The 22,442-nt window shown below is 42.1% G+C and overlaps 2 protein-coding genes and 1 non-coding gene across 4 annotated transcripts in view; 1 reads left to right on the forward strand and 2 right to left on the reverse strand.

Annotated features, from left to right (window-relative positions):
* Qtrt2 (queuine tRNA-ribosyltransferase accessory subunit 2) overlaps positions 1–13,600 on the reverse strand; it is a 25,106-nt gene extending 11,506 nt beyond the window's left edge. Inside the window, exons 1-6 of one of the 2 annotated variants that reach the window (XM_029544887.1) lie at positions 13,491–13,569; positions 6,931–6,981; positions 6,601–6,821; positions 5,921–5,976; positions 3,554–3,630; positions 2,301–2,513 (exon numbers count right to left, since the gene is read on the reverse strand). In XM_029544887.1, the coding sequence (XP_029400747.1) occupies positions 2,301–2,513; positions 3,554–3,630; positions 5,921–5,976; positions 6,601–6,803 (549 nt within the window). In that variant the 5' untranslated portion in view covers positions 6,804–6,821; positions 6,931–6,981; positions 13,491–13,569. Of the gene's footprint in view, positions 1–2,300; positions 2,514–3,553; positions 3,631–5,920; positions 5,977–6,600; positions 6,822–6,930; positions 6,982–13,490 lie in introns of both variants that reach the window. The other variant, XM_029544886.1, reaches the window with a different exon arrangement.
* LOC115065158 lies at positions 10,607–10,739 on the reverse strand. Its single transcript, XR_003844953.1, has one exon. It is a non-coding gene; the product is annotated as a small nucleolar RNA SNORA84 (small nucleolar RNA).
* Positions 13,601–13,850: 250 nt separating the features above from the next.
* Positions 13,851–22,442, forward strand: part of Ccdc191 (coiled-coil domain containing 191) — a 70,856-nt gene continuing 62,264 nt past the window's right edge. The window contains exons 1-3 of the mRNA XM_029544334.1: positions 13,851–13,962; positions 16,046–16,084; positions 22,186–22,327. Coding sequence (XP_029400194.1) covers positions 13,864–13,962; positions 16,046–16,084; positions 22,186–22,327 — 280 coding nt within the window. The 5' untranslated portion in view covers positions 13,851–13,863. The remainder of the gene's footprint in view (positions 13,963–16,045; positions 16,085–22,185; positions 22,328–22,442) is intronic.

Below are 22,442 nucleotides of genomic sequence, written 5' to 3' on the forward strand. Positions count from 1 at the left end.
ACAATGACCAAACCAGAATGTCAGAGAGCTTTAGTAGTGAACGGTGTTAAGAACAAGATCCAGACCTGAGCAACAGCGGACCAAGCCTTTCATCCCAGCACTCAGGAGGCAGGCAGAGCTGAGTTTGAGGACAACCTGGTATTCAGAGCAAGTTCAAGGACAGCCAGGACTACAGGGAACCTTGTCTCAAAAAAACCAAAGAAAAAAAACAAAACAAGAAGAAGAACAACAAAAGACTAAGATTCAGTAACTAAAAAGAGGAAGACGTGTCCTGGATGCACCAAGTAAACAACTGCATAGGCCCGCCCCCTCCCAGGACTGTCAATCACAGCCTGAAGCAGGCCCGCCCTGCCTAAGACTATCTTTAAGAAAGGAGGCACTATTAGTAATATGAAGGTATTAGAGATACAGAAAGGCCCCAACATGTGACTAATATGCACAGTAACAAATGATAAGGCTGACCACAAGAACTTAGGTGAGGACTACTGAGCTTGTAGCTAAGACTCACTTGGACTTTCTGATCATCTTTGTCACATCCCTTTCTCCTGTTTTCTCTTTAGCAAATATTACAAATATGAAAACACCTGGTTAATAAGCCAAAACCAATCACCCAGATCCATAGCAAAATCACCATACTGGACTCCTCTGCTAAAAAAAAAAGTTCTGTTCAGAAGAAAGCTTCCCCTAATTGAGCTTACTAGCCAAATTACATTTTATTACTAAAGTTCATATTTGGCCCGCTGATAACCATTATTTTATTTTTTTCCAGACAAGGTCTCTCTAGATAGCCTAAGCCGGCCTGGAATTCATGATCCTTCTGCCCCAGAATCCCATGTGCCTGAAGGTAGCATTACAGGAATGAGCCACTGAGTCTGAGTGATCACTACCTTTGCTTCCCGCCTCTCTGCTCTCTAAGGAAAGCATCCTTCGCATGGCCTCAGAGCTCTCTCTTCGTCATCTCACAACCCACCACTCCTGGCTTGCTATGTCAGACACTCTGCTACCTAATGCAGATACAAAACCGGGACCAAACCTGAGCTAACAGAAGTCAGTGCAGAGCCATATGGCCGTGTCGTGGGATAGCACATATCAATTAAAAGAGTAGCCAAGGATGGTGGGAACTTCCCAGAAGTGTCAGGGACTGTTTCTGGGTATAAGTGGCCCAAAATTAAACGAATGAATGCTTTAAAGAACTGCAAAATAATTCAGAAAGGCCAGACTGCCTGTCACGGGAAAAGGCAGTCTGTGATGAGCAGGGGCATGCCAGGTACATAGACCGTGGGAAGTGAAGTGGAGAATCATTGAATTTTCCTGGAAAGCTGAGCTGAAGACCGGTTAGGCAGAAAGGAGAATGGATGAGGGAAGCTAAAGCAGCTCGAAGGTAAGTACAGACACGAGAGACTGGGCTCAACAGGAAGCGGGAAGAGGCAGCCTCAAGGCCTGTGTGAAGCGATGAAGTCAGGGAGTAATGTACAGTTGGACAGAAAAGGTGTGTGGTCAAGAAGTCTTAAAACGTTTACATTCCTGGGCTATGGAATCTGGTGAATGCTGTAAGCTCGGGATGAGGAGACTTGAAGAAAGACCAGTTCAGAGCTTAATGGACATTTTACAGCCACAACTCAGTTATAGCCCAGTATGTATACAGTTCTAACTCTCAAGGTAAGTAAGGAAATTGACACAAGTACATTTTCAAAATTATTCACCAAATAATTAAAACTAAAGGAAGGCGGTGCTGGAGAGATGGCTCAGCAGTTAGGAGCACTTACTTCTCTTCCCAGAGGCCCTGAGTTCAAATCCCAGCAACCATGTGGTAGCTCACAACAATCTGTAATGGGATTTGATGCCCTCTTCTGGTATGTCTGAAGACAGCTACAGTGTACTCATGTACATAAAGTAAAATGAAAAAATTTTTTTAAAGAGTTATTTATTTATTATATGTAAGTACACTGTGGCTGTCTTCAGACACACCAGAAGAAGGCATCACATCTTGTTACAGATAGTTGTGAGGGATTTGTACTTAGGACCTCTGGAAGAGCAGTCAGTGCTCTTAACTGCGGAGCCATCTCTCCAGCCCCAAAAAGAAAATCTTTAAAAAAATAAAAATAACTACGGGAAGGTAGCTTGGGGATGAAAGAGCCTAAGAGGGAATCCTAGAAAAGCCAACTTCCTGGGGCTCAGCAAAGGAAACAGGACCATGTAAAGCAGAGATGCAAGGAACAGAGAAGTAGGCAGGGACCAGACAAGGTGCATCCTGCCGCAGAAGGGAGATGAGCGTTTCCACAGCTACTGGGCAGCCTCACCTCAGACTCCTCCTGTAGTCGCAAACAGCTGTCCAGGAACAGAAGCGACCGGTCCACAGACTTCCTGGCCCTTTTTATGGAAGTTGTTTCTGCACAAGATGCTTCCCCATCCGAGAGGCACTGGAACCAATCTGGCTGCAGGGCCTCCTGAATTGCCATGAACTTGGAAACGGTCATTTCCACTCGACCTCCAAAACCCCACACGGACACAGACTGCCGTGGAGTGAGAGATGAGAAATTAACAAGAGAAACACGAAAATACAAAGCAAACCCTAGACGTGATTTAGAATTCACTATAGTCCAAATGAACTGAATGTCCTGAGTTTAAATGTTACCTACTCTGATGTGTTCAACTCAGATTTCCTAGACAGAGTTCATTGTTCCCTCTGCTAAGTTCTTACAGTGATTTACATATATATGAATAGTAAAACATACTATTTTTAAAAATCAAATTAAAAATAAACATCTGTAGAGAAGCACAATTGAAAATGGTATTTATGCCAGGCAGTGGTGGCACACAACTTTAATCTTAGCGCTGAGGAGGCAGAGGCAGGCGGACCTTCTGTGAGTTTGTGCCCAGACTGCTCGCTAGACTGAGTTCCAGAACAGCCAGGGCAACCGAGAAACCCTGTCTCAGAAACAAACAATCCAAACTTAAGTAAAATTAATAGTCACTGTGTGAAGGAAGCGACTGCTCTTATAAGGCAATGGTGTACACTGAGCCATGCCCATGCCACCGTAAGAGGCGGAGCCAACAGAGCCACCACTCGGTGAAACTAAAGAGCTACTGATGCCATCCTTTACTCCCCACAACCTCCGGCTAGAGATCTAGCCTTTTTGAATTCTGATCTGGCAACAATACTGACTGAGGTTCCATTACATCTAGACACATCAGTGATAACTCCTTAGCAGCTTTCCTGCGCTTCCCAGAGTATTAACGCTGCACACAAAGTGCCTGTATCCAAAGGCTATGCTTACTATCCTCACAGACCTTCCTACCTGGCAGGAACTTGACCTTCTTCCACCTTCTGAATTTTTCCAGCAACATTAAAATGCTGAGACTCTGTTCCCGAACTTAGCTCGTCTTCAAGCAGCCCTCCTAAATCTTAGGAACCACCACACCCTGTTACAATCCTCAGCATAAATAGAGGGCATCAAGGAATCAACCCAGCCGTGGGGATGCTTTTGAGGGTCACCATAACCGGATTTCCCAGGACAAGACTGCAGTCTTGAGGGTCCTCCTGAGAACACACCTTATTTGTAACATAACCAGCTGGGCCGGGAGTGACTGGATCGTGCAGGGAACAATAGAAGAGCGATTCTGGCATGCCTGGATAGAAACAGAAAGAACTGTTCAAAGTGCTATAGGGAGAAGCCTCCCAGCATGTGCTGCTAGATAAAGCATCTCTCATCTCAGCTAACAGCTGGTACCTGATCCTGGGTTAACAGACGGCCCGTGAAAAGGAGCAAAATGATTTGAGACCGTCCAACCTAAAAGGACTAAATGTAAAGGTTCATCCTGTGTTGACACGACACAAACCTAGACATATCTGAGAAGAGGAAATTCAACTGAGGAACTGCTTCTATGAAACTGGCCTAGAGACAAATCTGTGGGGCACCTTCTTGATTAATGACTGATGTTGGGGAGCCCAGCTCACTGTGGCAGTGCCATTCCTGGACAGATGGTCCTGGGTTCTATACAAAAACAGGGTGAGCAGGTCACAAGGAGTAAGCCAAGAAGCAGTGTTCCTGGGGGCCTCTGCTTCAGTTTTCGTTAAGGTACATAAACCTTTAAATAGACCCTTCCACCCCAAGCTGCCTTGGTAACCATCTTTATTAAAGCAGTAGCCCCTCTAAGACAGAAACTGGTATCAGGTCCAGAGGATGCTGCTGTGACAGAGCTGAACAGGTTGTTCTGGGGAGCATCGTGGAAATTCTGGAACTCTGAGCTAGAAAGCTTGAACTTCACTGAGCTGTTATGAGACTGCAGAAGGTAATGCTGAGACACATGCAGACAGTGGAGGCCTGGGTTGTGAAGTTCAGGGTCCCTAGAAGACACTATCAGAGCCACTGTTACCATATTTTGAAATGAGGAACTGTGGTTCTGGTCAGCTGGAGCTGAAGAAGGAGCTGAGCTGTGATTAGTAACACACCAGAAACACTAAAGCAATGGTTCTCAACCAGCGGTGGTGACCCTTTGAGGGTCAAATGACCAAAGCTTTCACAGGGGTTACTATCAGATATTCTGTATATGATATATTTACATTATAATTCATAACAGTAGCAAAATCACAGTTATAAAATAAAAACGAAGTAACTTTATGTTAGCGGTCCCCACACCATGAGGAACTGTATTAAAGGATTGCAGCATGAGGAAGGCTGAGAACCACTGATCTACTGGGACAACCTCAGTTTGGAGAGATGGTTCAAAGTTAAGAGCCCTGGCTGCTCTTGCAGAGCACCCGGGTTCAGTTCTCAGTACTGAACTGGTTCATAGCCACCTATAGCTCTGGTTCCAGGGGGTCTAACACCCCCTTCTGACTTCTATGGCCTTCTGACTTCTATGGGCATCGGGCATATGAGCATACAGTACACACATATACACGCAGACAAAACATTCAAACGCATAAAATAAATATTTAAAAAATGATCAGTAATTCATATATGAATTTCATTTGATACCCTACATTTCCTATAGGATCCACTTAAAACGTACACATACACACACAAAATTAAAAAATGTTAAAATGTTTGCAGTGTTCTACCTTATTTGCTAAGTTTCAGTTATTACAATTATCTCTAGAAAGTGCATGCTAGCCACGGGCACTTAATGAAAGCCTTGCAGACTTTAAAGCTGATTAAAACTGTTCTCAACTTAAGGTACTGAGATCTCATACTCTCCTCTACTGGACCAGTGAGGCATCACGGTTTCTAAAGCAGAAGAATGGAGGACTACGGATTCAGGAGTAATTTACTTAACGAGGCCCACGTGTTGGGCAGTGGGGAGGAAACTGAGAGAAAGAGGTCCATGGATGACCTGGTTCTGCAGCTGCCACCACTGAGGTTTTCCTCTCACTAGATGAGCACGTAACATCTTCAGAGTCCTCCTTCTGGAACACCTGAGCTCTGCATCTTCTTCTTTATGAAGGAGGCTCCTACATGAGGAGACAGCTGTGGAGTGTGTACAGCCATGGCCTCTGCTCTGATCTCTGCACACAGTCTGCAGCAGTGGCGTCACACCTGTTCACCACAGTCACTGCTTCCACCCTGGCCTGACTTCACACGTACCCAGAGGAGGTTATAGTCCCTGTGGCCTGACTTCACACGTACCCAGAGGAGGTTATAGTCCCTGTGGCTTGTCATGATATATTATGTAACCTTGATCCTGTAAAGCAACCAGGATCATGTTTCTCAATGAACCTTCAATCCCCAAGGCTTCTTTCTTAGATGCCCCAAAGAAAAAGAGGAGGAGGAAGAGAAAGAAGAGGGAGAGAAGAAGGTGTGGTGGTGGAAAAGGAGAAATAAATATATGAGAGAATCACGGTAAGTCAGCGGGACCTCCAAAATCTAAATTAACACGTCACAAATTACACATGCATGGAATTTAAATTAGTCTTTACCTATAAAGCTTCCAACTCCTTTCTTATATTCTGCCAAGACTTCATGATGTTCTGCTCTGTAAGAAAAACAGGGAAATGCATGGCACAGCAAGGCATCACTCTTTAGCTTCTCTGTATAGCACCTGACACTCTCTTCTCTGCACCCAAATAAGCCACATGATGGTAAATGCTATCTTCAACAGCAGAGCACACCACTACACTGTTTGAGATGTTCGACCGGCAGGTCTGGGTATACAGTTTGCCAGTGGTGCATGAGAAGAAAAGCCGACAAAAACCAACTGCTCTGATCTCTGCTGGATCCCTTCTCCTTTCTTGCCCTTTTTAAAATCACTATCAACACAGTATCTCAGTTACTTGGTCATACAGCAAAATATTCAATTAAATATAGTTTGTACTTAAAACAATTGGAGTCTATCTCGTTTCATAAAATGTACCAGTAACCATGGGCCCACAGGGCTGAGCAACAGAAAGGGCCTAGAGTTGGAAAGAAATGTACAGACAGCACTGCTAACATACAGGTCTCGCCTTGGGATCCAAGTTAGGACCCAAAGGTTGTACAGTAGCTAATACTTTACTTCTGATTTTAATTTTAATCTACAAATTATGCACATGAGAAAGCTAAGAAAACTTCCTGCACGCTGCAGCTAAGGCTGGATACCTGGCTTAGGTTCAGCACTCACAGGGTTGACAGTGTGAGCTGGGCCATGACTGGGACCCCGTGGATATTACGCAGCGTCTGATGTGTCAGGTGTGGGGCAGAGCCAGTCCTGGTGTAGAGAAGACAGCCTGGAATGTCCACTGTGCAGTCCCCTGCTTTGCCCAGGTTTTGTATTTTTCCTAGACGACAGCCATTAACAACTTTGACGAGATTCAGCTTCATCATTCGGGATTCTTCTAGGTTCTAAGAAGAAAACAGCATTAAATTTAGAAGGCGATTCATGACGTCTAAAGGCTAAGTACTTTGCAAAGAAAGCAACGTACACAAAAATGAATAGCTGCGTGTCTATTACCTCTGGTTCACAGCTTTCTTGGGTATCAGGATGTGTGCACACACATAGAAGCTGACGGAAACAAAGCAAATGAAAGGACTGAAATAGAAGGTTAACTGTGACGGTCACTCAGCCCCGAACACAAGCACAGGGGAGGTCATTCCACTTAGGGCACATGTTATTAACAACACTTCTCCAACTTGAGAGATTATTAAGCAATATATTTTTCCCATGCGAATAAAAATTCAATAAAAGAGATACCAAAACAGCATAATGGATATATATCAAAGACTACACAGCATAAAATAACATTATCTGCAAAGTAGGATTATATATATTCTAGTTTACTCCCATAGAGATGAGAAACTACAGGAGCAGATAAATGATCTATGAGTGATTTCAAAATGGGAAAGACTGTTGTTGTTGTTGTTTTAATGATTTATTTATTTATTATATGTAAGTACACTGTACCTATCTTCAGACACCCCAGTAGAGGGCATCAGATCTCATTACGGATGGTTGTAAGCACCATGTGGTTGCTGGGATTTGAACTCAGGACCTTTGGAAGAGCAGTCAGTGCTCTTACCCACTGAGCCATCTCTCCAGCCCAAGACAAAATTTTTTTAAGGAAAAAATACCTTCTTTCTAACTTTTATAAATAGACCAAGAGGGTTTTAAAAAACAACAGAAAACATCATTTGTAGGATGTTGTTAAACAATTAGCATTTAATGTAAAAAATTATGAGCTTTTTTTTTTTTTTTTTTTGGTTTTTCGAGACAGGGTTTCTCTGTATAGCCCTGGCTGTCCTGGAACTCACTTTGTAGACCATGCTGGCCTCGAACCCAGAAATCTGCCTGCCTCTGCCTCCCAAGTGCTGGGATTAAAGGCATGAACCACCACCGCCCAGCTGATAAAACTCATTTTATATACTTAACTAAATCTGCAGCACTCTGAAGCCACACTGAAACAAAGCTAAGAGCTGTAAAAAGTCTGAGAAGAAACTACAGTAAGGACCTACTTCAGAAAGTTCTAGAAATAAGAACCTGCTGTTTCTTCCCTTTCAGAAAATGTCTTGCTTGAGTTGTTTAAAGTCTGTAAAGAGTTTAAATGTATATGTGCTGTGTTTTTAAATTAAATTCAGAGAGGTAATAAGAGCCTCCACAGAGCAATATCTGAATTAATATGTAAATAGTAAAGTATAAGAATGGACAGAAAGCATATATAATCAACCCCAGGAAAATTACATAATGTCACCTTCAAGAAAATGCATGGGACTAGAGATCACTGTTACATAAAATAAGTTATACACAGAAAGACAAGTGTTACAGGGTTTTCAGTCACATGTAGAAATCAGAATTAAAAGAGGTTCTTTTGCACAAACACATTGAACAGAATAGCAGAGGCATGCATAACATCATGGTAAAACGGTTGGAAACTGTGTTCTAATTCCAAGCCAAAATGCAAAGCAAAACTTAATCTAATGCACAATTTAAGATTTTTTTTTAAAAAAAATAAAACTTAAGCTAGCAACTCTAAGAGCAATTTTTAAAAAAAGATTTATTAATCTTATGAGTACACTGTAGCTGTTTTCAGACACACCAGAAGAGGGCATCAGATCCTATTACAGATGCTTGTGAGTCACTATGTAGTTGCTGGAAATTGCACTCAGGACCTCTGGAAGAGCAGTCAGTGCTCTTAACCACTGAGCCATCTCTCCAACCCCTCTAAGAGCAATTTTTAAAACTGGAGACCAAACAGAATTAGATTAAGGAAAATGGGCCAGTAAGTGCCTGACTGCCCTACAAAAGACCCATACAAGACCCATACAGGAAGTATAATTAAACAAACAAACAAACAAAACTGGTGCAAAGAAAATTAGAGTAAGTAACAATTATCTTCATAAAGGCAACTATCATACATTCTCTCAATATAAAGAAACTCATTCTTCAAGGAACTGTTCAAAACCCACCAAGCACTGTTCAAAAGTGTAGAGGCACTTAAATCTGGAAACCCATACTTTTCTTGGCTTCCAAGACTCACTCTTCTCTGGGGGAAGGTCTAGTTCATTGGAAACTGGTGGGAACACCAGGGAAGAATAAACACGGTCTGAGAGTCTCCATCACTCAATCCTGAGAGCATTCTCGCTCATCCTTTCCCACTTAGCTGTGACTGAAGAAAACACAGCTTCTCCACTTAACCAGAGCCATGTTGCTGTAAAGCTTGGGAACACTGGAACACAGCTGCCTACACATTTCGATTCAAAACCCCCTTTGCCAAAGAAACTGTCATAAAACCTATGTATATATAAAAAGTACAAAAATTCATTAATAGCAAATCATAAAGAAAATTTAAGACATGTGTCTGGTACACATCTAATTTTACCATTTATTAAAGATGAAGAGACTGAGGAGATGCCTCAATGGTTAAAGCCCTCGTGCTGCATGGGAGGAGTTTGGATCCAGAACCCATGTAAATACTATGTGGGCATGACAGGCTGCCTATAATTCCAGCCTCAGAAGTCAGAGAAAGTAACCCCCAGAGTAAGCTGGCTGGACAGACCAGCTCTACTGGTGGGCTCTAGGTTTGACTGAGAAACCCTGCCTCAAGGATAAGGTAGAAAAATGGAGAAAGATTCCTCATCAACCTCAGGCCTCCACATGCATGTGTGCACACAAATGGAAAAAGGTTAAAGCAGATTTGCATACTAATGAATGTGCATGTTTATTTCATATAAAGAATTAATATCAGCTTAATATTTGCTATTAAGGAGCTATACTTGAATGTTTTTGCCGTTGATTAATCTTTTGATTTTTATAATCATCAATGCTTTTCCTATAAGGGTAGAAAACTGCATGTAGAATAAACACAAGAGTATACAAGACCCAACAGTCTTGAGTCTAAGCTGGGGTGTTTGGGACAACGTCTGTTGGAGTCATGTGGTATGAAGGCTCACAATGTATAGCTGTGCCTTCAAAACCAAAACTGCAGCAATGTTCCACAATGCAATGCAGGTGAGTGCTGCCAGACCACCTTGGATTGTCTGTTTTTAATTTATACTTGTTATATATTTAGAACCCTTTTATGTTGCAAAATTTTTATATGACCCTCCACCTTCATTTGGGCAAACCCATATGGGGTTGAGATTCACAGTTAATAATGCTAGACCCTTGAAGACATCAGTTACCAGCTCTGAGATAGGTTTCATGGTGAGAGCCTGTCTCAAGAAATAAAGAAGAAAAATGGACAGCACTAGAAAATATAGCTAAAATTTATTTTATTACACTGTGTGTGTGTGTGTGCGCGCGCGTATGGGGGTGTGTGTGTGCGTGTGTGCACATGTGCATGCCAATGTATGCTACAGTTCGAACTGGAGACCAGAGGCCAGCTTGGAGGACTCAGTTACTCCGATCATGTAGAGCCTCAGAAAGCAGACCCTGCTCATACAGCTTTGTGGCAACGCCTTTACCCACTGAGCCATCTCACTGGCCCTAGAAAATGTGTCTTATCAACATTTAAAAACATAAAACATTTTTTCAGAGCTCAAAGAACCAGTATTTCCTATCCTCAATTATTGTTCAATGCTAGATACATTTTTCCAATTGTAACCTTTTTCTATACAAGTTTTTATTATGAATTAATGTATTCAATACAGACATAAATGTATAATCATGTGCATAGTTGTTTTGTTTTTTTAAATAATGTGCCAATGACCGGGCTATGGCAGCTGCTGAGAAGAAACAGCTCCCATGCATAAATCAAAGGATTTCTCTTGCCCGTTGTATCCACTAGAAAGCTGTACCTACACAACAGCCTCCAGCAACCACAGGGCGCTTTTAAAACATAATCTGGAAGTGATGTAATCACCGACCCAAGCAAAGTTCAAGATGCAGCCGAACCATCTCCACAGCATCAAATGGTTTCAACTGTGTTTATCACCATGCCCCGCCCCTTCCACTTACTGTGAGTCCCTTATATTGCTGGACTTGTCCTTTTCACTTTTACAGATTAAGTATTTAGGGGTCCTATGGAAGAACCTTAGGATGCAGGGAAAACTGACAGGCAGTGAGTAAATCTGTATTTCTGAATTTCTGACAACTCCCTGCCCTAACACTGCTAATGCCAATCTGTCAGTAGAGAAAGAATTTTTAAATGTTGTTTAAATGAATTATCTTTGCAGACAGATGTCCCAAATTTGGTAACTGAATGCAGCAAGCTTGAGATGATCACATTTTGGGGAGGGGGGTAGAAAACTATAGTTATTTGTAAATATTAAACATCCATATCTCCCCCACCTTCCTCATACAAAGTTACCAATTATGTACAAATAGAAAGAGACTATGAAGAACTTCCAAAGAATTCAATGCACCAGGCTGATTCAGAAATGATGGATGTCGCAATATTTTAAAATTCTTTCCCTAATTGGTAGGGGAAAGAGAGATACACTAACAATACTAAACTTTATTAGGCACATGTGTTAAAGAGTTTGGAAATAGCCCTCATGAGAATGAATGATGCTATCCAAACCTGTTAGAAAGAAATACAGAAGAAATTTGAAGAAAAATCCAATTATCCAATAAAAGTTTAAAAAATAAATAAGAAGAATGAAACGAAACCAATGAGGTACATCAAAAATATAAAATTCAGGTCTGGGGAATTGGCTCAGTAGTTCCTCTTGCTATTTATGCAGAGGAACCAGCCTAATCCCTAGTAACCACATGGCAGTTTACAATCATCTGTAACTCCAGTTCTAGAAGATCGGGTTTCCTATTTTCATTTGAGGGTACCATGCACACTTGTGATATACATATATACATGTAGGCAAAAATACTCATACACAGAAAAGAAAAATAAATCTTTAAGAAACAAAGAAAAGAATGAAGGGAGGGAGGAAAGATGCAGCAGAGAATGCTGGCACATAATTTAATTCCAGTACTTGGGAGGCAGAGAGACAGGCAAATCTCTGGTAAGTTTGAGGCCAGCCTGACTATAGAGTGTGTTTCAGGCCAGACAGGGCTACAGAATGAGACACCACCCCAGTGAAAAAAGCAAATGCTGATCTCATCCATTGAAAGGCCTAACAATCACAGTAGTTACATTTACTGGGTACTCACCATGCTTGATACATTAACTACATTAACCCTCAAAACAAATACAACACAGACCCTACTCACCTTTATTTTATACATTAGTAAAGTGAAGCTAATAAAGTCACTGTGGTGGTGTGAATAAGAATGGCCCCCATAGGCTCATATATTTGAATGCTTAGTCACCAAGGAGTAGTATTATTTGAAAGGATTAGAAGGATAAGAGTTATGGACTTGTTGGAGTAAATGTGTCACTGGGAGAAGGCTTTTAGGTTTCAAAAGTACATGCCAAACCTCTTTGTGCCTATGGATGAGGATGAAGTTCTCAGTTACTGCTCCAGCGTCTGCCTGCATGCCAACATGCTTCCTGCTGTGATGATAATGGACTAAACCTCTAAAACTGTAAGCAAGCCCCCAATTAAATGTTTTCTTTTATAACAGTTGCTTTGGTCATGATGTCTCTTCACAGCAACAGAACAGTGACTTAGACAGTCACCAGTAGAGCTGTTACTGGAATTATAGATGTCTTAGTTTTAGAGACTATAGTATAGGCTAGTGGCTTAGAAGAAACTGAAATTTGTCAAATGCAATGTTTCTATATTAACCGTGATGGTTCCTATTTTGCTACAGTGTAACTGTTCTTTTCCCATCTTGCCCCTCTGCCTCTAATCCATTTCTCCAAATCGACAGCCTTTCCCCAGACTCATCCAAACATTTAAACGCACTTGTTCTCCAAAACTGGACACACACTGTATTATATGTACTTCTCTGAACTCTGCTTTTCATTCAGAAAAAAATAGGCACACTTTCCAAAGAATCGCCATGAAACTAACTCTTCCAAAAGAACTACCATTGAGCCAGCAGAAGGTCTGAACGTAACACAACCCATTCAACCATGTTCTTACTGGTTCTCACTCAAGTTAGAGGGGAGGTGCTAGGTCTATGGGGCACAGCTTTCCTTGTATTTCCACCAGATTATAGAGTTTGGTTTCGATTCCCTGGCAGAATGTTTTGCACACGTTGATTTTCAATCATTACAATACTCCCAGGGTTTAGGTACAATCCCATTTTGCCAGTAAGTAAGCTGAGTTACCAACAAGTGGCCGGGTCCAAAACTCCAGTTCTGAATTTCTGCCCAGCCTTGAAAGCACACACACCTTCAGTGGACTGTGTGTCCCACCCAGGCTTGGCTATTTAGGTTCTATTTTCTCTTAGTTCCATTAGCCATCCCAGGAGCCCTAGACTTTCCTATTCTTATAGCTTCCCAAGTAACTGCTAAATTCAAAAAAACTTGCAGCTGAGAAGCTCATTCTCTGGCAAAGGCCAGGAGAAAGGAGGCCCTTCTGAGATGTAACTGGCAATCACACTGGGAGACTCGGAGCTGGCAAAAGCCTAGACCAACAAGAAACCAAGTAACGACGAGGTGGGAACAAGACTGCAACGCAATCAAAGTGGGCGCTACTCACCCTCCCTCAACATGGAAAAGGAACACTCACCGGTTGATAACAAAACTCCACACCCTCAGGACCCTTAAACTCTTCGCAAGAGATAACACGTGTTCCGGCTCGTAGAACCCTTGGCCCACTAAACTATCGTCTCCGCCGCAGAGCCAATCAGGAATTTCTACGTCATTACCAAGCGCCAGAATTAGGCAAAGGCCCTGCTAAAGAAGCTCAGTGACCTCCACCGGTGCCATGGTAACAGCGCGAAAGCAAGCTTCCCGCGCAACGCCTCCTGGGAGGAGTAGTTCTGGAATGTCTGACCCCTGTCTAGCTGCTAGGTGGCAGAACCACAACTCCCAGCACCACCTGAAAGCAGTCTGGGAGGAGGCGCGGTTGTCACTGTTGTGGCCGAAGTCTAGGCCTGAGCATGCAAAACATGCTGCTGGCGCCGCAGAGAGGGTCCGCCTCAAAGAAGAAGATGGAGCTGAGTCGCTGGAAACGGTTAACAAGGAAGCTGAATCTCAAGGTGATCCCAGTCGGGAGCTTTGAGGAACATGGGCCGGCCCTAGGCGCCACCCAGTCCTGAAGCCAGTCGCTTCCTGCCCTGCGCTTCCTCACTCTTCCCCCGGGGGCATCCTTACCTGGCCTGGCTACCCCTAGAGCCAACACAGTCCTAAGAAGCATGGTTTAAGGAGCCATAGGGTCTGTGTACTCACTATTGTGGTGGGCTGCATCCTGTAGGGATTATTTCCATCTATGGGGAGGTCTCCTAGTGTCCATCAGGGTCAGGGGAATTTGCCCCTAATCCTTCCTCCTTACCTCTGCCACTAATTTTAGGAAACTTTCCGCACATTTTTTCCCTCCTCCCTTCAAATCTGAAGTTAAGGGGTCTTTGAAAGGAAAAGAAGTCATCACATGAAATTCTCTGACGTTATCCCTTATATCTCCCCCTTCCAGTTTTTACACCAGGTATCTAAAATGAACCCAGAAGTTCAGGTGAACGGTTATATCTCAATATTTTATCCATATGATTATGGATAAATTCCACCAGCATTCAAAGATAGAGACTCCCTGTATCTCTTACCTCTTCTGTGTAATAGCTCCTAAAGGCACCGGGAGGTTGGGGGAGGGGGGAATAATTTAAAAAAAGAGAGAGACACCATTTAAAACTTGGAACATTACAAAAGTCACAGTCATGCAAAGTCACAGCCACACCAAGTGTGCCTTCAACAGTCACAAAAATAGATGCTTTAAATGTAAATGAGAGCATTGAAATGGAGGGGCTTCAGAGCAATTTCACCAGCTGCTCTTACCTCTCAGATGCACTTTCCTGTAAAAAGAAAAAATCCTCTAGACGTGTGGCTTTCGTGGGGGCCCCAGTTCATCATTCTTGTGGGTTATCCTAAATATAGCATCTGTGTGCACAGGGCACATTCCACTTAGTGAAAACCATGCTCCAGATACTGGAGGGCACAAACCAGAACGTTAGCGAGTGGAAACTGAGGTTGCTCCATTGCATAATAGATGGGGCCCAAAATAGCATATGAATATAGATTTGATGATGAAAGGCAAAAAAAAAAAAAAAATTGGGACAACTTAGAACTACAAAAAGAGGGATTTCCGCCCCCCCCCATAGTGCTCATTATTACTATCTAGAGGAGAAAGTAAAACACAAGAGTACCTTGAAATTCAACTGTGTTTGAATAGGATCAGCTCTTTCTTTGTTGCAGTGACAAAGTTATTCAAACAGAACAGCTGCATTAATTGTGTGTAAGGTGAGCTGAAGGTGAAGTGTTAGCTAAGTGAAGGAGAATATTATACCCTTTACAGCAACTTTCTGTCGCCAGTTAATTGGTTTGTTGTCCCATTGTTTGTTTGTTTTTTTAAACAAACCCGAGTATTTTTGCAAAGCAAACACCTTGCTTGCTCAGTGACTGTTAGAGTTCTGTAAGCTTCTGGAGGTCAGGGAACAGAGAGGAGGCCCCCTGTGGTCTTGATTTCTCATTTCAGGTTAATAGCTGACTGGTCTGGGTAGAGATTCGTTTATTTTGTTCGATTTATGCTTGGTACAGCAGTAGGAGTTGAGTAGTTTTGTTCCACACCCCAACTCCTGTTTTACCAGACAACATCTCAGGTGTAGGAAGGACCGAAAGGCATCTGGCTACTTCTACAAACAGGAAAAGAGAGGACCATGACAGTCACTAAGCAGAAAATGACAGAGAGAGGCGAATTAAACAGTGTTTGTATGGGTTTCATGAGGAGTAACTTTTCTATACCCGAATATAGAATACATACTTCTATACATTGACTCTTAGCCCTGGAGAACTAAGAAATAAAAAATAAAATGCTGATGCCTAGACTACAGACCTAGTACATCACAATCTCAAGGTAGCCAGAAGTGATAAGGATGTCCCAGACAGGGCTTCCTGTTTCTTCTACCGTGGTTTAATGCGCTTTCATTGCTAGTCAATGCTGAACTTGCCAGTGAAAAGTTGGGAGGAAAGGATGAAGGCTACCTTTCCATATGCTTTAGTAAGAAGACAGCTTAAAAACAGTAATGTTGCTGAAGCTATTGCTGTGCATTAATAGTTTATATCTATTTTCTACAGTCTTCATTTGAGCCTGATAATATGGGGCACTGGATTAAGGTAAGGCATTTCAAAATCAAACAGAAAGCGTAAGGGTCAAACGTCATGACAGATCTCCACTGTGCATACAGATGACTGTTGTTATTCCCGTGCGATTTTGTATGTCACCTCAATGTTAGACTTTCTAACATCTTTCATTATTCTGTTGCTTCTCGTGAGGTGGCTTAAGTATAAACAAGAAAACAAGTTGATGCACATGCCTTTCCTCTAGCATAGGCATCACGTGAAGAAGTCAATGGAGTAAGAAAAGAGAGACCTTGGGAGGTAATGTTGTAGCCTTCTTCAGACGCAAGGAAGACTGTTTTGTATGTACTTTAATAAGAGCACTCATTCGCGAAAGCTACATGGCTATCACCAGAATTCTTTAATGTTAAGAGCAATTCAAAATGGACTAACAGTTTTCATAAAGAGGCATGTTTTCCATCTCTAGGAGTATTTGAGTAAATGCTAAAACTTCACTTAATGTTGCACTAATAAACAGTAAGTTAGAACATCCATTGAGAGGGAGGTTAGATAACCCACACAGAAGTAATGACTTTCTGACCTATGACATCTTCCAGTCCTGAGATGTGTATTTTTTAATTCAGGTACCATTAAAAACACTTCATGGGCATACATCTGAGTGTCAACTTAGCAATTCATTGTAATCAGTTTATTTGTGTCGCACATAGTTCAAAATCATGTGGTATTTTCCTGAGAGAATGTCCTATCTGGCAGTATTTTCAACAAATGTTATCTACGTTGGCAGGTGTTATGGGCACCCAGCCAGCCAGAACTCAGCCTAGCTGTAAGGTTTTTAAGCTATTTACTCACTTGCTATTATTTGTTAAGTGCCTACTAAATCCAAGCTTGGGATGTTGAGTACCAGAGCTGAGTCCAGAGTTTATAGTCCAGTGGAGCATAAATAACTGACTTAAAGCTGCTACGAGAATTGAAGTTAGAAGAGAAGTATATGATGGGAGGCATTAATCTCGACAGGGTTAGGGAAGACACCCTGACCACTGCAGAAGCCCTGTCCACAAGACAGCTGAGACAGATCACATTGTGAATGACAGTCCCTGGAAGACCACTTAGCCTCCAGCAACCCTGTCCAGAGTCTCAGTACTGAGGTCCTGTGGGCCTTAGTGACACACTCTTTTAGAGGGGGAGATTTAATGAAAACTCAAGGATAAAATCCATCTTGTCTCACCTCTATGATTTTCCTCCTCCATGGCGCTGTCAGCCAGCTGGACTCAGAGTTTTATCATCCCGCTAAACCTTCTGCAGAGGCTCTTTCACCATCTTGCTCACAAATCTCCCATCTTGAAAAATCAATAAGTTCTTATTTGACCCTGAAGTCAGTCCTGATTGTAGAATGATTTGATTTTCTTATCTAATATCTGCAGATATATAGAATGTGGACTCTTGGCTTTTCTACTTTAATTGTTCTCTCATGTCCACGATTATTTTTGCTTAATTTCTGTTGCTTACTCAATCAGCAGCACCATACACATTTTAAAAAATCTATTTATTTCAATTTCCCTTCCACAGAAAGAGTTACTAGAAATGACTTTTTTGACCAAATTCATCATCTCTTGATGGCTATCAAACTTCTCCACTTTAATTTGATAGCTTCAGCTCTGATATTCTAGGCACCTTCTCCTCCATGATCTTTGTCCATTGGACTCTTCTCTCTTGCTTCTCCTATGACCTCTGAGTTCTCTGCTCCCCCCACCCCACCCCAGATTTTACTCTGTAATATATCACAACTCTGGGTGTACCCTCAGTAGTTAATGTTTCCTCCTAATACTTCCAAATCCACTTGAGTGGCCCATCTTTTAAAAAACAGCTGTGAATTTGTTCTGTGGAAGGATGGTGAAGATAGAGAAAGGTCTCTCTAGAACACAAAAGGAAGATTTCCAGTTGCATTGTGGATTTAGCTGAAGTAAGTATAAGTTTTAAGGTACAAACAAACAAACAAACAAACAAAAACCAAGTAGATTAAACCGATCCCAGCTTGGGGATTGTCACTACAGAAGTGAAGGGATGGGATTTGGAAGTAAGACAGTAGTAGACCATCCATATGAGTAGGAAGGAAGGGAAGGTACTTTTTCAAGATCTTTTTGTTGTTGTTGTTTTGTTTTGTTTTGTTTTGTTTTTGTTTTTCGAGACAGGGTTTCTCTGTATAGTCCTGGCTGTCCTGGAGCTCACTTTGTAGACCAGGCTGGCCTCGAACTCAGAAATGCGCCTGCTGAGTGCCGGGATTAAAGACGTACGCCACCACACCCAGCAAGATCTTATAGGTGTGGAGGAGAATGGCTTGCAACTACTAAAAGACTTGATTTGGGTGCAGCTTCAGTGTTGCGGGAACAAGAGGAATGAAACATGGAGATGGGGCAGTTGGTTAGCATGGAGGGCTGGTTAACAGGGTTTGGGCTGAGGGATGAAATGGTTCTGTACAACGTGCTTTAGGTTAAGTGTGTGGCTAAAGTAGAATTGCGGGGGGGATGCTGTGATAAAAGAGAAGGTCCAGCAAACCTTGAGACTGAGATGTTGGTGAGCATCCACAGTGACGGAGAAATCCCTTAGAATCAGGCAGGTGCTCAGCTAGTACTAAATGCAACATTCTATGATTTACAATTGATCTTTATCCTGTCTGCCTCATCTTACTGCGACACATCCTCCTGCTTGAGTGAGCTTCCTTATTCCAGTTCTCTGAGTGCCTCTTCTCCTCCCAAGCCTTTCTCCTTCTTCTCTATGAAGCAAGTGCTCCCTGTGCTTTGTTACTTGCTGATACCTCAGCCTGGAGTAAAGGAGCTTTCATTGACAGTTACTAACTAATAAGCTTCTTACAGCTGGAAAAATGAATGGCTCAGTCGTTCTTAAAGTGTTTATCTTCTAAGCATGCGAACCTGGGTTAGATAGCCAGAATCCATGTTAAAGGCAAGACATGGTGGTGTTTGTAATTCCAGCTAGGGAAGCAGGTGGACCCCAGGGGCCCTCTGGCCAGCCAGCATAGCCTAATTGGTGGCTCCAAGCCAATGAAAAAAGCTGTAGCCAAGGGTGTCCTGTCCTGCACACACAGGTGCACATGCACATACGCATACAAAAAAACTTATTTTTAAACCAGTCTGTCTTACTTTAGAACTGCTCTTGAATGGATTACTATGCAGATGGCATATGGAACCAAAAACAAAAACTTGAACTTTCTAAGAATGAAACGTTTACTTTTGTTTCCCCATAGTCTTCACTAGATTGCTGGAACACAGCTAGAACAGAGTTACTGAAAGAACAGATGATAAATGGACACAAGTTACTGAGATAGACTAGACCCCTCTTAGCTCTTATGTGTTTATTCTGGGGAAAGATAATACCGTAAGGCGAAGCACTGCAGACATTAATTCTTAGCCTTAGTGTCATCACATACATAGTTTAAAGGCTTGCTTTTTTAGGACTGAGCAAATGTTCCCTTCCATGCAGTTGTCATTTCCAAACCCTTTGCTTGTATCAAGCTCAGTTTCCTCATCTTTCCCAAACTCTGCCCCACCCTCTATTTAGAACCTATACAAGAGCTGGAGAGATGGCTCATGGGGTAAAGGCACTTGCTGCCAAGCCTTAAGCACCTAAGTTTGATTCCTGAGACCCCATTGTGGAAGAAGAGAACTGATTCCTACAAGTTATCCTTTAACATCCACCCATACATATAAATAAAAACAGGCAAATACATGTATATAATAAAGTTTTTAAAAAAAACTACAAATTTCCAATGAAATGACATATCATCTAGTTATCTCTTGTATTCATAGTCTAAAAAAAATTAAGTCTATAAATCCACTGTTCCTTTTTCTCTTATGGGTATTAGCTTAAAAATTAAAATTGAGAGCTTTATTTGTGCTTGTTTACATGTGTGTGCATACAAGCACAGATACTATATACAAAGTCATCTTTCTTAGAACTTAAGAAGCTAAAGGGTAGCCCTGGGCCCACATCGTCAGAATCAGTGCATCCTCTAGTACATGCCGCTCCATAAAGCCAGACAACCCATGGGCTTTGAGACAATGCGGGAAACAGTCTCTGTAGAGACTGGCGTCTCCTTCACTCAACTCTGACAGTTTGTTTTTCTGTTCCATATCACTCCTGTTCCACCTCCAACCCCTCCTACGCCCAGATTTTATCCTTGGATTTTAAACTTTAGAGCTCTGTTGACATCAGAAACCTAACACAGGCAACACCAGAGCTAGATGACTTAACCTCTAGCAAGCTTTTACACAGTTATTACCAAGCTCTCTACCAAAGGTAAGAGGCAAAGTCATTCCAAAGTAGGTCAGGAACACTACAAACGCAGTAGTGTAGTGTCTTGGAATAAATCTCCAGTTACTTCTTCCTTTACTAAATATGTCTTGGTTACTGAGTGAGTACTAGCATGAATCTGATTGCTAAGGGTTCTCCTTTGAAGAAGAGAACAATTTCTGCTAATGTTCTGTTTGGAGGCTATAATAGAGAAAGTATATTGTAAATGATAAAAGATACAAAGTTGGAGTAGATGAGAGGAAAACCAGGAGGCGGAGGTTACAGTGGTTGTGGCAAAGCCCTGCTGAGAAGGTGACTTTTGAGTGAGAGCGAGGGTTGAGGGAAAGAGTGGGATGAGAATTGGTGGGAGAGATGTGTAGACAGAGGGATGGTGTTTAGTGAGGCCTTGATGTGGTGACACCATCGGAATGTTACAGGATGAATGTACAAAGGGGTCAGTGTGGCTGACACAAAGTGGGCTGGTGAGACAACAGAGCTCACAGAGAGGTTAGGGGTCCAGGACCCTAAAGCACACTGTAAGGATTTGTCTTAATTCTAATTGAAATATTTACGTGTTTTATGATGTGGCTCTCACTTGGAAAGGGATCACTTGCTATGGTAAAGGCATTGCAGAGAGGCTGTTGGGAAACTCATTCTTTGGACTGAGGTGGTGGCTGTGCAGATGATGCAAGGAGCTCGGTTATGATTATACATTGAAAATAGAGTCAAAACATTTTCTAACAGGTATGAGAGAGGGAAGGAAGGAGTCAGACAGACTGAGGGACAGAGACAGAAAGAGGCTGAGAGACTGATTTTAGGTTCTGGAAGACAACACAATTTTCACTTAAAGAGCTAAATCATGAGTTGTCAGCGCCTGTCTGAAGAGTAAATGCTCAGCAATAACAAGGGAATGCAAATGCACACAGATGCTGGGGTTCACCTATGAAGTTAAATAAAATATTCCCTACTCGGTCCAAAGGCTAAGATGTTTTGCTCAACTCCAGTTCCCTTCCCCAGTACTGTGAATTTGGTCGTGCTTTTATTAAACTCTTGTTGTTGAGTTAAAGCAATCTAGATGACTACAGTGGAGGCTATCTATTTCAATTTTATTGAACCTGTGGCTTGCTTAATATGAAGTGGTAGTCCCTTCTACCTGTAGACATTTGAGGAGTCAGCCTGTGGTTCCTGTTCACTTACAAGTCTCAGTGGCATAGAAACTGATATCAGATGTTTGTTCAGAATAAAGTAGTCAGGTTTCAGGATCCTATTGCCAATGTCCAAACAACTTACCCTAACATGGACAGAGGAGGTAATGGGAGGTGTATTATCAAAATATGCCATATGTGTATTAATGTGTCACAATGAAACCCATTATCTTGGACAATTAATACATGCTAATAAAAAATAAATATTCATTTTATTTATTGTGGTGTGTGTGTGCACGTGCACACGTGTGTACAGGCAGATATAAATCTGTGTGTATATAGATCTGTGTGCAGTGGCACCTGTGTGGAGGTCAGGAGTCTGTTCTCTCCTACTGCCTGTGGGGTCCACGGAGCAAGCTCAGGTCATTAGGCCTATGCACCAGAGTCTCTCATCAATCCTGTTTCTAACTTATCTAAGCCTGAACACCATTCTTAGAAACCCTGGGAATGCTAGTTAGAACTTGGCCAATTGCTGCAATTAACATTACACACAAAACTAAAATACTGCTCATTGTCAACAAAAAACGGGAAAATTAAAGAATCCTACTTGTCAGAAAAGCAACTGTTTTCTAGCTCTGAACAAGGTTACTATCATCTGATGGATTCTTTTTTTCTGTTATCCTGAAGAGAGTGGAGAAAGCTTCAGAATTTGGCATTTCGAATACCTGTTCTACCAGAAATGCTGATTTGCCTGGAAGGTTTTGGCGGCAAGCAGTAGATCTGGCAGCTTGTGAGCAAGCAGAGTATCATGATGACGTCTATGAAGAAGGTAAGAGGATGCATTGGCAGGTGTGATGGTAGCAGTTCTTAACGCTCAGCTCAGAACTCACTGCAAAGCACAGGATGAAAGCTGCTCTTATCCCCAGTCTTTTTTTTTTTTTTTT

This window comes from Mus pahari, chromosome 12 (assembly GCF_900095145.1).
Source record: "Mus pahari chromosome 12, PAHARI_EIJ_v1.1, whole genome shotgun sequence".
In the NCBI taxonomy this organism is placed as follows: Eukaryota; Metazoa; Chordata; class Mammalia; order Rodentia; family Muridae; genus Mus; species Mus pahari.